This window comes from Sinohyriopsis cumingii, chromosome 2 (genome assembly GCF_028554795.1).
Source record: "Sinohyriopsis cumingii isolate HCF-2022 chromosome 2, ASM2855479v2, whole genome shotgun sequence".
Classification (NCBI taxonomy): Eukaryota; Metazoa; Mollusca; class Bivalvia; order Unionida; family Unionidae; genus Sinohyriopsis; species Sinohyriopsis cumingii.
Window position 1 is genome coordinate 93,875,512 of NC_142962.1, and position 16,674 is coordinate 93,892,185.

At 33.3% G+C, this 16,674-nt stretch overlaps 1 protein-coding gene across 1 annotated transcript in view; it reads right to left on the reverse strand.

The window, feature by feature from the left end:
* The window catches only part of LOC149805395 (nuclear RNA export factor 1-like), a 122,425-nt gene continuing 105,751 nt past the window's right edge, over positions 1-16,674 (reverse strand). The window contains exons 23-24 of the mRNA XM_089949921.1: positions 9,559-9,619; positions 1-8,729 (exon numbers count right to left, since the gene is read on the reverse strand). Coding sequence (XP_089806047.1) covers positions 8,691-8,729; positions 9,559-9,619 — 100 coding nt within the window. The 3' untranslated portion in view covers positions 1-8,690. The remainder of the gene's footprint in view (positions 8,730-9,558; positions 9,620-16,674) is intronic.

Below are 16,674 nucleotides of genomic sequence, written 5' to 3' on the forward strand. Positions count from 1 at the left end.
TTATTTTTATAGATGTTTATTCAAGGATAATGAAAACACATTAATAGTAATTCCAACTTAAAAAGAAAATTGAGCAACATCAACAAATTAAAATACTGAATTAGACAATCATAATAATCAGATATATTCCCAATTGTTAGAGCAATCTTGTCATCTATTCCAGGCTCTTTGCATACACTTTATCAAATTATACAAAATAGACATTTAAAAAAATTGAGAATTGACCAAACTGCATGTATGCTTGCTTATTTCAGTCTCTGTATTGATGTGTCTTCTGGTTCAACAAGTTTATTCATTTCAAGTTTTGTTGTTATAATTTGTGTCCAGGCCAGAAATGTTTAAGTCAGAGAACTATGTTCTAAAACAAAAACAACAGAAAAGTTTGAGAGGGAATGTTGGCCACATATGGTGGTGAAAGGCAGGAGTGTGTTACAAAAAGATGTAATCTAACCTTTCAGTAATATTTCAAGGCACTAAATAAGGCAGAAGAGCAAAGAACATTCTAAGTGAGAAAATTTTAATTTATTTAGATTTCTTCCAAGTACTTTAATAATCGGACACAAACTAATATATGGGTACTTGTAAAATTATCAAAAAAAATTTTGAATGGGACAAGATAACTCTCTTCAGGTAAGAAACATTAAAGAAATATATTTGACATTTATGTCTTTAATAGTATAATGTCATCTTTTATATTTGATTGCAAAACTTGTTAGGTGTGAAATCCATTAGGTATGTTACTGTTAATGAATCTGGTGCAAATTATTCTGGGTATGAAATTCCTCAAGTACAGTTTGTCTTGGGTAAGAAATGCATATAAAATGACATTATTCAATTAAAAATGTCTTTGGGTGCAACAGTTATCAGGTATGTAATGTCTTGGGTATGAAAAATCTCCAAAAAATGAATGGTGTTGGTCATAAAAAGGCATATGTAAAAAAAGTATAGAAATATTCATATCTATGAAAGAGGATTTAACATATAATATTTGGTAAAGTTTATTACAGAAAACAATGCAAAGAAGGCAAATTTTAAGATGATGACAGAATTTGTCACTAACCTCCTCCAAAGCTGACTCCATTCTTAAAAAGAAATCTTTATTCAAACACATGCACTCCCTCTTAATTTTCTACTGAATGACAAGAATTACATTTCATCTGGAAACCTTAGTTGTGGCTCATAGGTATAAATGCAGACTGGTAATAGCTTCATTGAATATTTAACATAATGAGCTTAGAACCAATCTAATATTTATCCATGTAGATTAAAAAGAGCCCAAGTTATCCAGATATTTTATATTATTTTTAATAGCAGCATTTCTTTTAAACACTAAGTTCATACATTAAAATAGCACATTAAATTCACAGGGCAGTAATCTTTTTCTAGTTAGTTGGCATAGATAAACATTATTACTATACTTCATATGCCATCTTTTCTTAGCATACACTGTATTGATCAATCTTAACAAAAACTTGCTTTTCAAAAGCCCTTTTTTCTTTTAACCTTTACAGTTGTCTATTTAGTATAATTCAGGAATTTTGTGTCTTGAGATGAATTCTTAGGTTCATTGACAATAACATTGTAATGTATTCAACCATCATTATACTGATGACTACAATACTAATTACAAGCACATGCACATCACTTATACCCAATTAGTCCTTAAAACAGTCTGATCTAGTACTTTTCAAATGTTTTCAATTTTATGGGTTTTCAAGGTGCAGCAAACAAATATTAAAAACATCCAAACTGATCTCAGTTATAATTTAATAAAATTTAATTAGCTTTGAAAGCATATTTTAAATCTTATGTACAACAAAATACAGATTTGCATGAGTAAAGGTTCAATGCATGCATTGTAAGAAGATAAATTTTACACGAGTCTATTGCATTCTCCACGAATTCAACAAGTCTATTCATTATTACAAACAATCAACCAAAGTCAAAATGTATATCTACAATAATATCAATACTTAAATAAAATATCTGGCTGTCTCTGTTAGGGCTTTTCAAGGGATAGACTCTAAATAGAGCACTACAATACAATGATGATTCCCAATCTGTGTTAGGCTGATCTACAATCTATTCTGGGATGATCCCACCTCAAGTAGAATCAGTGCTAGGCTGATCCCAGCATCAAAGTGTATTTTGGGCTGATCCCAGCTTAAGTAGACTGCTAGGCTGACCCAAGCATTTGAATGTATTCTTTGCAGATACCAGATTCAGCAGGTTAAGTGCTAGGTTGATTCCTGCATTTGAGTATTCTGGTCTGATCCCATCATAAGTATGCTATGTGTTGGGCTGATCCCAACTTAAGTAGACTTTGCTAGGCTGATCCCAGCATGAGCATATTCTGAACTGATCCCATCTTAAGTAGGCTATGTGTTGGGCTGATCCCAACTTAAGTAGACTTTGCTAGGCTGATCCCAGCATGAGCGTATTCTGAATTGATCCCATCTTAAGTAGGCTATGTGTTGGGCTGATCCCAACTTAAGTGGACTTTGCTAGGCTGATCCCAGCATGAGTGTATTCTGGACTGATCCAAGATTAAGTAGGCTAATGCTAGGCTGATATTAGGTTGGCACCATTTCCATTTAGGACCAACTAGACATAAGGCGGCTTTTGGTAAAAGTACAATACTCACATGACCAACCATCCTGGAGATGTAGCTAAAAGATTTTCAAAATGGCCATTGTGGTGGTATCTGAAGTCGGACGGGTACCATTTTTCATTTGTGACCAATTAGATATCATAAGAAGTCTGTCAGTGATGCTGATATGACCATTAATTCAGGAGTGATAGTGATTACATCATTTTCAAGATTGCCACTGTGGCTGTCATGAAGGATTTCTGAATGGCACCATTTTCATGTAGGACCAACTAGACATTATACGAAGTCTTTTGGCGACAACCCAATGTTAATATGACCATTCTGGAGCAGCAATAACAAGATGTTCAAAATGGCTTCCATGTTGTCCATATTAGATGCCAGATCAGCACCATTTTCATTTGCAGTCAACCAGACATAGTAAGAAGTCCAGTAGTAAAAAACCATATTAATATGACCATCCATTCATTAGAAGTGGTGTTAACAATAGTCTATGACCAATAGAGCTAAATATTGTAAAATGCAGACAGGTTATGGAACGTTTTAACTGGCTCTGTTCAACTGCACATTCATCATAATCTGACCTTTGAAAACATTTAGTTTGCATTTAAATGCATTTTATTATTTAACATTTTGCGCTAACGTAATGATAACATACCATTCAATATGTTCATTTGGTCCATAACTAGAAGAACTAAATAATTCAAAATACAGATGGAACATTTCAACTCCTTCTGTCCAATAACATTTATTGCACTCTGACCATTGAAAACATTCCCAGTTCGCATATAAATGCGTTTTATGATTTAATGAGTAGTTTTAAGTTTGGTGCAGGAGTAAATAACAATATGATTAGTGAAAAACAAATAATAATTGGTTCCCTTTGCCTCCAAGTGCAAGACATGAGCATCTAGGAAGAAACAAAGCAGAAGATAGATGGTTGGATGTAGTATGTTTGGATAAATTGGAACAAGTTTAAATCTTTTGGGAAATGCTTTTGTCTTACGACTTTAAAGAACATGTATAACTTCCATGCATGTGTAAGGCAAGTTGGACAATTTTCCCTTACTCGGATACTAGTTCCCCTTCATACTAAACAAATTATTACTATAAACAAGTTCCCCATCAGACAAAAAAAAAAGAGACAACAAGAGTCTGAATTATTGTATGCATAAGATTTATTTCTTGAAACAAACAGGTTGGCATTTTCAATCATGCAGAATAGGCATGATGTGTTGCCCTGCAAGCTGTTTGAGGCAACTAAGTGAGGCAACCTTGTTGCCCTAAAATGCTTCCCATGATGATGATCCAGCTGAGATGGTATTGGATTATTTTAGAAGATACTGTGAAACGATACATCTGAACCAGATATAAATATGTATTATGATACAGAAACAATTATACATATCAATACAGTATAAATAAAAACCAGCTAGATGACAAAAAAAATATATTCATGAACACTAAAAAAAAGATTAAAAGGAACTTTTACAAGGCAAGTACTGTTTTCTATTGAGGTAATACTGGCAGCTTTACTGATGCATTGATACATTGGTTGGTTGAAACAACCCCCTTAAAAGACTATGATTAAGATCAAAATAATGATCCTGTATTTTAAGGACTTTACATCTTTTAGTCTTTCTCTGTTTTCATGCCCATTTTTTGGATACCCCAAACTTACTTGGGACTATATAGCCATGATTGTGCTGATATGCTAAACCACACAACACACACACGCCTGTATATGTACAATAAAATATTTCATAATCTTAATCAAATTATGCACAAATACAGCAGTCCCATCTGACAAGGACCCTTCTTTTGCAGTAGGAAAATGGCCTTATAAGAGAGGTGTCCTCTTTAGAGTGGGATCACACATGTTAGTAAGTACCTATAAAGTAAGAAAGGAAAATGTATTGTTTGATGCTTAGTTATTAAGAAGTGTACAGTTTTACAAAATGCGGTACATGTATATACACATTTTCAATGTTGTGCACAAAAAAAGCCTGACATAATTCATGTACAAAGGCAAGCATATACATTGCACATACTGTGAAAAGAAATCTTGGATGAATGCTTGTAATAAATAATGTCATCATATTGCTGGCTTTGTTTCTTCACTACTAGTTTTTTTTACTGGGGTGGGAGGTCAATGAGGGTCAATGCATTTCACAGCATAAAGCCATAGTAACCAGCATGTCTTAAAAAATGCAATTTTACACATCTGTTAACCAGTATACGCTTCATGATGTTATATTACTTACAAAAGCTACTAGACAACTTTCAATCTCATGCTGAAAAAATATGCTTTTTTTTAAAAGTGTATGACACAACCTGAAAAAGCTTCCATCCAAAATACAGACAATATATTTTCATGAGTAAAACCTGCTCAGCAGATTATTAAACTGACGAAACAAACAACTAGATAAAATATACATTCTCTCTTCATCCCTAATGACAGGGTTTTTGAACTGCCTGGTTTGGCAGCAACATAGTCCACTATGGATACATGTTTGAGTACTGTTTAGTTCTTGATTTGTATTAAATCAATACATGGCTATTCAGGCATGTAAACTCAAAGACTGGAGATTTTCCATGTGGAGTGATACCCATGATGGCAACAGTAATTGCCAAAACTGCCAATGGTGATCAAAATTTTCAAATGGGATTTCATTTTAATAAAAACAAACTATTTGGCAAGACTTGCATTTAGGTCATACATAAATCTTGAATGCAGCACAAAATAGCGAGGGAGACTTTAATTTTTGGTTAATTTCAATTATTTGGGAGGGTGGGGTGCTAGAAACATTTGTTGTTACATGAGAATAATAACCTCCTTTGACCTGCATATATATTTATATAATGGATTTTAACATTAAATGGACATTAGATCTTAAGAAGTCAAATAAAGTTAATAAACTGATGACAAACTTTTAAGATGAATCAAGTTTACATGCTGTACTCACAAATTCGTGCATTAGTAAAGTGTGAGCTGCCTACCTCTCAGTATCAAAGGTTATGCATCCATCGTAAGCAAACACACACAAACACACACACCAAAAAAAAAAGAGCTCCAAAGCTATAATTACAATTTTTTTTAAAACAAAGGAGACAAACCAATCAACATGTTTGCATTGGTTAATACATCAAGACTGCAATTAGAATTTCACCATACATTTCTTTGTTGAGAGCACATGACAATGATGAAGTGCAACTCTATGTTGTTTTTACTAACAAGTACATTCTGCAGTGACAGTTACACTCAGCCAGAACAATGGAGAAATTATTTAAAAAATCTACAAAACAGAGAGACAAAAAACAAAAATTGAAAGTTTTTATTAGAACTTGAAAGTTATTAGAAATGTATCACTGCAAATTTTGAAGAATATTTTACATATTAGCCAAAGGTAAAAACATAGATGTTTGTGTGATTTTAACAAGACCTAAGTCCATGTTGACATCTTTCACGTATTGTAATTGGTTTGAGACAATCTGTTAATTAGCTTGTCATTGCACTGAAAGAGCATTAAGTTGTCAACATTTGTCAAAATAAGTCCAGATTAATACCGGAGTAAGCATTAAGTTTTCATGGAAAGGCTCAAACATCAATGTGACAAATGAGTGACTTTTTTTCCCATTGAAATAAATGAATGCATACCCATATTTATAGTGATTATAATAAATTATTAATTAAACAATTAAAACACAAATTTCACAACTTTAATAAGCATTTTAACCAACATTTTCATTGTTCAATATTTCATTGAAAAGATGTATTAATTAATAAAAATCTCACAAAATGTATGATTCCTTATTCAAATGGAGTCAACTTCATGATGGAAATTCCAAACTTTCATGTATTAACCAACATCTTTAATGATAAAACAAGCAATATATCAAGTTTTCATGTACCAATTTCAATTGCAACCTATTATTTTCTGTCTTTTATTACAACAAATTTTTTTTTATCAACACCTGCCCCTGCATGGTAAGTTAGTTTGTGAATTATTCATGTACAGTATATTAAGGGGGCAGCATGCAACCAAACACTAAATTACATGAAACAGTTTCTGAATCAAGACACTAATCTGTGACTTGATTGAGATCCATTATGAAACTAAAACAATAAAAAAAGATTTTATTTAATGAAGAATTTAGCCATAATGGAATGCCTATTTAGGATCTGCTATGACAGTAAATAATATAAGAATATCACATAGCTCCAATTTCATGGCAACAGCTAAGTCACACAGATCTAAAATAAACATTAAATATCAATCAAACTGTTGTATATGATAGTCAGTTTCAACATGAAAAGTTCACAAAGCCCAAACTTCTGCAGTATTATTTTTTGATGAATGTGGGCTGAGAAAGGTCTCAAGTACAAACACAGTTGAAAAGGATTTAAATTTCTTCAGGATTCAAGTTTGCCCACGAGCTGAATAATAACTGACCATGAAATACTTCAGATTAGAATTCCAAAATGCACTCATAAAGACTAGAACAGAGTTTAACTCATGATGACCCTGACTGCTTATCTGCTCTACTAAATATAAAAATATGGCTGTATCTTCCTCTATCCCTCTAGTCAAAATCTCCCTTGCTTCTTTTCAAATGCACTGCAGTGAGACAATGTCAAACATACAATTCCACTTCAACATGGAAGATACTATTCTATTGTTAAAATTTTTGTTCCACACTGGAAGGAATTTTCTAACTGGTTTTTAGAGGTATTCCTCCCAATCTAAACAAATAAAAGCCGAAGCTAAAAATGCAGTTATGTGAACATTTTATTTTTCTCTCAAGTTCTTTTTGTTTACTAAAGAAGGGGACCTAATATGATGAAGTAAACACGTGTTTGTTTTGTGAGATATATGGCTGCAAAGGACCTGTCAATAGCTTTATTAATGCAGCCTTATGTAATTTTTCTGTTATAACTAAGTGACTGCCAATTAAAACCTATGGACAATAGAGAATTTACATGAACTATGTTTCATGTAGCCAAATTATCATATCTGTAATTGATAGAATTAACAGATTTGACCTTTTGCTGAAATGGATAATTAAAAGGTAACTCAACGAGGAAATATTTAACAAACAATATACAAAACATATCACTGTGTCTGCATATCACAACTTATCTGAAGAATTTTACTTAGATTATGCAAAATAACACAGGTATTTTGCTTCCGTGAGTTTACCACATGGAGTTGTAAAGAGGTAAAACTGACAATGTTAACTATCTTGAGACTGACCACTGTCAGCTACCTCAGCGCAGCAGACCCTTGTCTCTGACTGGCTGATAGCTAATCCAACTTAGTGTGCGTGTCCACTGACCTGACCTTGAATTGACCCATATCACAGGCCCTGGTTGGACTCCATTCTTTGTGTAAACATCATTTAATTACATTAAACACCTATTAACTATCTTGAGACATGAAAAATTACATAATTAACAAAGACATTTATTCGTTAAAAAATTCTTATAATCACAAACTTTAATGGGGATATTAAAAAAGACCAGGTGAATTTAACTCTGAAAACTGATTCTTTCAATGTATTAATGGCAAAATGAAGGTAAGAAAAATCTAGAGAGAACAAAAAATATTTTTTCTTTTCTTGAACAAGACAGATGAAAATCTCTGACATGATGATATCCAATTGACATATCTTTATGCATAATACATAAAACTATTCTTATAGTTGTTGTAAGCTGTACACAAATGAAATATTTCAATGTTCTTTTGCACAATGTTTATGAAAACAAAAATCTCTCCTTCTCTCTCATTTTAACTCTTGACATTACAGTTGACAAAATATGTTAGAACTCAAAGTAAAACTTAATCAATCCTTGACAAAAAATGCTAAATCAACAAAAAACTTGTCCAATCCTTGACAAAGAATGTTAAAACTTGTCCAATTCATAAAGAAATATTGAGAATTTACATTCTTCATGGTTTCTCTCAAATAAGTCTGGTGTAGCTCATGCCTGATCCTTTCTATCTTGATGTCAGATCTCTCCCAATTACCATCCTTTCAAAGAATTCTGTCATGAATACCACTGTGGTAATCTGCACTTAATTCATTTGAGAAAGGCTTCAGCTGGAATCTTGTTCTGCTTCTAGAAACATTAAGAGAAAATAAAAAAACAACACATAAAAAAATAAAAATGAACGAAGAAATTATCCAATATTGGTATATTACTATATATCAACATACTATTATTTAGCAAACAACTGTTCTAGTTTCAAGGGAGGTGTTTTTTCCCTAGTTTTATGACCAATTTAGGACCTAATAGACCAATAAGAAAATATGGCCAAAGGTAATTGGTTGATTTTTGCCTAAGACCCAAATGTTGGGATGCTTTTCTCTCAAAATTTGGTCAAATTCTATTGAATGGTTTTGAAGCCAAAGCAACTTCAAGGATTTTCTCATTTTTGTAATGGTGGCCACACCTAAATAAACACTCTCTATACAAACTTAAAAGCCCTTCATAACAGGATACTGTCTGCCATGTTTGGTTGAATATGGTCCAGTGACATTTAAGAAATTGAAAATGGCCAATGTTGACAATGGTTTGGTTTGATGTTTTATGGCTCAGCAACATAAGCAGGTTATGTATTGCTGAGGCGACTGGAGTCAAGTGCCTTGCCCAAGAAAATACCACTGAAGCTGACCTGAATTTTTTGATGGTAGGATCTTAACCCGCAACCTTTTGGTTGTGAGTCCAGTATGCTAACCACTGACTCACTGCGGCTCCTTCCAATATTGATAAATAAATGCATTGATAAATGCATGACAGATGATGCAAAGTGGACACAAGGCTATACCATTAGCTCCTCTTGGCCATATGGCCAATTAAAGTACTTAAAAGATAGCAAGACTGATGAGAAAAGAGTAAAATTATCATAATGTTTATATGAATCTGGATAGTATCTGCTAAACCTTACTTTTAATTCCAAGAACACCAACCCAGCCTTTTCATAATTCCAATCATTTTCTTCCAAACACCTGAAATGGAAATGTAAAGGAAATTTATGTAGAACTATTGCAAATATTTATATCTTTTGGATATTTGTTAAATACTGAACAAAATGGTCACCTAATTAACCATTCTTTCAGTGTATGGATTGCTGAAAGGTTCGTTCAACAGAAACAATAACCCAGGAGTCATGAGAAATACTGGTAGATGTCTAAAAATGATTAATAAGTTTTGAAGACAAATCTGTCTGCAGTAAACATATGAAAACATTTTTTTCTTTTCAGGCTGCACTCTTGCACCTGTTAGCACAGTAAAATAAACAATGCACAAACAGCTTAAAATAACTGTTTATATCATTGGCAAGTTTGTGCTGACTATCTGGCAGGATCATCAAATTATCAAAATGCTTATTTATATTACTCAGGACATGGGGCAAGGTTCTTGATGATCATGATTACATCATGCTTTCAAAGAACATTAAGTAAAGAAATTGAGAAGAATTAAAGAATATCAAACTTTTCCATGCTAAATATTCAACTAAATTAAGGTGGTAATCACTGATGGTCAAATGCAATTACAAGTACTACATATTTAGAGGCCATAAGAAATGACTAATGGTGATGACAATGGTGGCATTGCCCCAGCATCTAATACCAGAACCTGGACTGATAGTTTGAGGATGTTCCAGTTGAGGAAACCCCAAATGACAGGGAGCATGAACTTGTATTGTGCTCCCATGAAGGCAATCAGGCTGATGATGAATTAATGAAAATGTTGAGAATATATGATCTGTGTCACCTGGTAGTGATATGACATTCCCGGAAGCTTCAGATCTTGCTTTAGAAATTAAAAATATTCTGCAATTGCAAAGAACATTATTTGGTGATAACACAATAAATGGAGGCATTAACGCAAGCCACATTAGTTAAAGAATGATATAAGAATAAAACACAATGTTCCATGTCTTCCCCAAGCCAGGTGATTTAACTGTGAACATTATGAATGATATGGCATAGTTAAACATTGTGGATTATCATTCATAATATTGATGGACTTGTATCTCATTCCTCAAATGATTCTTGTGAAATGGACTGCATTAGTATGTCACAGGATGTGATTTTCAGAATAAATGCATGTAGCTCCACAAAGTTTTCATGAAATGTTAAACAAAATACTAATAATTATCTTAATTTTGAACACTTCTTACACACACTGAAACCGATGTACTCTCATAAATACATTCTCTCTATCTCTCCTTCCACATAAGCGTTTAGGAAAATACATTTTTTTCACATCAGTGATATCCTCAGAAAACTATTCTGCACCTGTACAATGAAAAAAAAAGAGAAAAAAATTTTTGAACCAGAAATTTCTGTGATACTTCCTCATTTTTGTTTGTCTGATTACCTTTCATTAGAGTCAAAACAGTCATGATATTTTAACTTTAGCTCTATTATGTTTTGGATTAGTATTTCCAACCTTGTATAAATGAATGCACCATTTCCTACTGATGATACAACTTTCAATACCCTCTCAGTTTGTTTAAGGTTGATGGGAAATTTATGTTTACATGTAAGCTGTAAGGTTGGCATTATTTTCATTTAATAGAAGCTAGACACCATTAGAAACCTTTTGGTGAAGACCCCATGTTGATATGACTTTCTTTTTGGAGGAGCAGTTATAAACAAATTTTCAAGATGGCTGCTGTGGTGGCCATGTAAGATGTTATGATTGGCACAATTTTCATTTTAGACCAACTAGACATAATAAGTCTTTAAGGGAAATCCCCATACTGATATGACTGTCCATTCAGGAAGTGTATGTGTGTGTGTGTGTGTATGATTTGGATTTTTAACATAGCTTTAACAATTTTTCAGTCATATTGCAATGATGTCTACAGTGTGACAGTTTATAGTGATGTCTAGCACTGGGGCATCATGCCGCAGACACATTATCCTGACACCAGGCCGACCAGTCCTAACACTAACGTCATAATGCTGAGTGAGGCAGCTGTTAGTACAGTGGGACCTCGCTATAACACGGTAGTTGGGAGCCATAGAATTCGACCGTGTTATGAACCGAACCGTGTTATATGCAACCAAGTCAGTTAGCTGAAGAAAATGTACCCTCCCCCCCCCAAAAAAAAATTGTGTGTGTGTGGGGGGGAGTAATAAATGCGGGCTGTAAAATACGTGCTTCATCGGCACATTTGCTATCTTGAATTAATGCATATTAAATGAGAAAACACCTGTAGTGAAAAGAGAGAAGACATCATATAATAGTTTACTTTATTTAGAGAACCATGAATTGGTACATATACGTGAATACTGTTCATATATAAAATGTCTAATGCATAGCATGATCAGAGTATCAACGCAGTGTAGTCACCTGCGAACCTCATCATATACACTGAATCCACAATACAAGTGATTCCATCGAAAATATGCATACACAGCTTTAAAATATTCACTAATTTTGCAACAGGTCATATTGGTCTGAATTCAATGGAAAAACATAGCACAATCACGTAACGAATGACGAAGCACATTTACTTTGAAGTACGTTCGAAGTCGGTAAAAGTTAGCCGTTGGCATAAACTTTTTCCCTACAAAAAGTAAACGTTCACAGCACAGTTAAAGTGTTCCAGTCACGTTGGAAAATGCAAAAATCCATCAGATTCCATCACTTTTATTTCAGTTTAGTACTGACTTCCTTTGAAGAAAACTTCTTTGCTGTTATTGAAAGACTGTAGTCGGCTTTCTTTGATGAAGGGTGTATGCACTTTTGAAGTCGCCGCTAAAGAACAGCTTTGGAGAACCAAACCAATGCCCATATCTTACTGTGGCGGCAACATCAAATAATTGTATTGCATGAATGAGACGGGGATTTTTTCTATTTGCTGAGTACGTTTTCATAACAGTCGGCGCTTCAAAGGTAATCTGTTTCCTTTGAAATTTCAGCAAACTGTTTTATCTGGATACATTTTTAAAATGAATTGGCCGTCGTTTAGACTATTCTAGTTTCTGTCCCTCCATGCCTGCTGAATAAACCCATTTTTAAAAAAAAAATTTGTTGATACATTTGTGGTAGCAGCGTGATGCTGCCTTCTACGCATGCGTCTGAAAATTAACAAAGGGTCAACGGACGATAGAGACGCAGGTGTTCTGATGACATATATTATTATAGAAAACGTGAGTGTTCTGAAGGATTTAATTCAGAGTGAAAAGAAAAGGAATTTTACTTACCATCCACACACAAATGCCAGTCTTTGTAAATATATTAATTACTAGCGAGCGGCCGAAAATCCGATGAAAGGCACATTACGAGAGAATGCCTCGTCCAGTTGATCTCCGTTACCAGAAATGTCAACGACAAAAAAGCGGATATTTCACAACATACAGAACTCACGCTAGATGTCAGGATAAGCGGATTATGATATAACAATGCACTGTTTAGATGGCTTGTCAGTATAGACAAAGAATTTGTTTATGTAACAAAAGACAAATTTCAGTGCATTTTATATCCAGTTTGCGGCTTCCTTTCATGGGGCCTCTGAATTTCTGCACTCCAAAACCAATGGTTGTATATAAAAGTTTAAACAGCCAACAATATCGCCAACAAATAAAAAAGACACATGGTATGTTTTGCAGCCAATAAGGAAAAAAAATCCAAGTTTGCGACATTGGCGAAGACCTACGCGATCCCGGAATAAACTTTTTATGCGTTTTTTTCTTCTACTTACTTTTAAGAAAAAAGAAAAAGTACTTTTTCGTGTACGAGAAAAATACTTTTTCATGCACGAGAAAAATACATATAAAATTTCAGGAGCCAAGCCACGATCGTCGTGCATATTGTATTCATACGCGATCTCTGTCCTAAAATGATAAACAACTTTTTTAAGTTTTTTTTCGTTCTTTTTTAAGAATTTTTTTGTGCACAAGAAAAATACATGTATATGAAATTTCGGGAGCCACGCCACGGCCGCGTTATATCCGAATTCGCGTTATAACGGAGCGCGTTATAGCGGGGTCACACTGTACCATTTTTCTAAGTGTTTGGTATGACTTGGCCAGGGATCAAACCCAAGACCTCCCGCATCTGAGGCAGATGCTCTAACCAGAAGGCCCATTCAGGAAGAGTGGTGATATCAAGAATTTGCTTGTTCAGATGAATATATAAGTAATTATAATTATATTGCTTGATTTTGAACATGATAAGATTGACAAACTTGATAACCTAGAAAATCAAGAGATATGGAGGTGAGTGAAATTGGTAAAATTTTGATTCAGTTATGCTGTGCATTTCATATTAAGTTTATAAATGGCGGAGTAGATGGTTATGAACAGGGAAATTTTACATGTCTTGCAAATGGAGGGAGTCTAGTATATCGTATAATATTATTGTCAAGAACTGAATAAGATCATTTATCGATAAAAATATAGTACTGCTCTAGATTATATAAATCTAGGTACAAAACTCTAATACTGCTTTAAGTGAATGAGAATACAAAGAATTTTTTGTGACTAATTTAGAATAGCTACTCAGTAATTTTTTTAACGATAATTTAACCAGTGTCATAAAGAATACAAAACTGGTTCCTGATATGCTCTTAAATATGTTGCATAATACAGCAGATAGGTTTAAAGTAGATTGTGGAAAATCAAATATTCCTAAATCATTTGGGTATGATTTGGAATACATAGATTTGAAAAAGAAGAAATACACTCTCCAAAACCAGTTTAGGAAAACAGTATAAGGGAATTTTAACAAATATATCTGGAACTCAGAAATAAATAGCAAGAAAAAATCTGCAGAAATTAAAAGAAATGGATCAAAGCTCTGTATAACAAATTGGAGGATTCATGTGTTTGGAATCTTGTAAATTTGATAATTAAGAGTACCTCATCTAAAATGCCCTAAACGTATGAAATATGGAATTGCTTTAGTATTTAATAATTGTGATAATTCATTGGAGTGAATTATGAGAAATACTTTCATTGCTCTGTTGATAACAAGATAACCATGAAATCTGAACTTGTTATGATGGCTGTCTCCTGTAACAGATGAATTGAGTTCAAACCCAACAGTGTGCAGATTATTTTTTTCTTACTGTGCTGTTTTACTTTGAACTGGGATGAAGAATCACATTACTATTTAAAAAATTTCTGTACGACTAATCACAAAACACAGCAGAACATAAATGGGATCTACTAATAATTATGCTATTTCAATGTGTTGTTATTCAGTATATCTTGCTAGCCAGTATGTTTGAGTAGAAAATAAGAAAATTTGCTTGCTATGAGTGAAAAATAACGGATATATTTCATCTCATAGGTGAAAAACTTGAATATTTTCACTCATGGCTTCACCCACTCCATGAAATATATCCATTATTCACTCATTTCAAGCAAATATACTCTATGTAATTTGCAAGAATGTTACAAATAAGTAACCGGATCATCACCTTAAAAAGTAGGAATTATAAGTCTTATAGAATGTGAAAAATACTTATATGTTGCTGAAAATATACACCCTCTTTCACTTAGAACTTCCTATTCATATAGTTACAAGTAGACAAAAAATGTGAATAGGTATATAGATCATGTTATTTATGTGACAGCAGAAAAACCCCAAAGATTGATTTTTATTAAAATGCAAAAAAATCTGAATTAAGATTTAAGTTTCTTCCAATGTACTATGAAATATATCCATCTTATGAAATATTTTGCAATTCATTCTGTAATAAATCTGATGAGGTAATCAGAAAAACAGTACAGTTTCTATATTTTGCCTTCAAGCAAAGGAAAAATACTTTACAAATTATGTAATTATGTATATTCTGCCAGCAGTATGTGACTATATCATTTATGACCATACTGTAGACTTAGAGGATACCCATGTGTTTCCTCCCCAATTAAATATTTTCTTCATTGTATAAGTTTTTATTTGGGCCAATAATCTTATATGAAAAGTATTAAAGTTCTTTTGTTGTAAGTTAAGATGTGAATGTGTGTCTCTGTGAGAGAGAGAGAGAGAGAGAGCTAGCTGTAATTGGGCGTAAAATGGTGTGTGTTTTGAACAGTATCATTTCAATATATGTACCTGTTATGGTGCACTACATTAGCAATGGATAGAGAGAGAGGTTAGACGTCAATTGTAACCTTTATTCAGTTACACCATGTATCATCTTCCTCATGTACAAGGTCATTGAGAGATTCTATTCCAATGTCAATTAATATGTATGGATAAGTTTTTTCTCTCCCTATTTTGAGACCTGCTATTACATCATGCCATGCTGAGTTATTACATACTAATTAAATATACCAAAGGATTCAGCTGAAACCAAATGCACTGTCCACAAAATTCTAGTCAAGGTCAGAATGAAAGTCCAAAGATGAGATTAAACTAGTGAGGCTATCAGTAGGGAAATGAGGCTACCAGCAGGAAAAATAAATAACACTCTTGGTTGAAAAATGCAATGTTTGCCATTCATAATAAATATTTTGCTGAGTCTTATCAAATGTGAACTTCTCAACTTCATTCAAATTCGTAATATCAAATTTTACAGGTAAAAAAATAATTATAAAATGTTAAAACATGATAAAACACCTTAGCAGTAATTAATTTTAATATAAAATTTTAAATAGATACTTGGCTATATTTTTGATCTTTGTGAATATATAAAACTGCTCTTACGAATATTTTTGTATGAAAGTGTATGTGTGTGTGTGTTTGTGTATGTGTGTTTGTGTGTATGTATATGTGTGTTTGTCATTTGAATTTTTAAAGTAGCTTTAAAACAATTTCATCATATCGCTACAATATCTGCAGTGTGGCAGCTTACAGTGATGTCTAGCACTGGGGCATCATGCCCCATCATGTCAAACCCAGTCACATTATCCTGACTCTAGGCTTACCAGTACTAACACTAACCTCTTAATGCTGAGGGCCTACTGAGGCAGCTGTGAGTACCATTTTTATAAGTCTTTGGTATGACTTGAGTTGGGTCCGATTCTGCAACTTTCTTCATCCAAGATGGATGTTCTAACCACAGAGACCACTGGAGCTATCTGTATGAAAATGT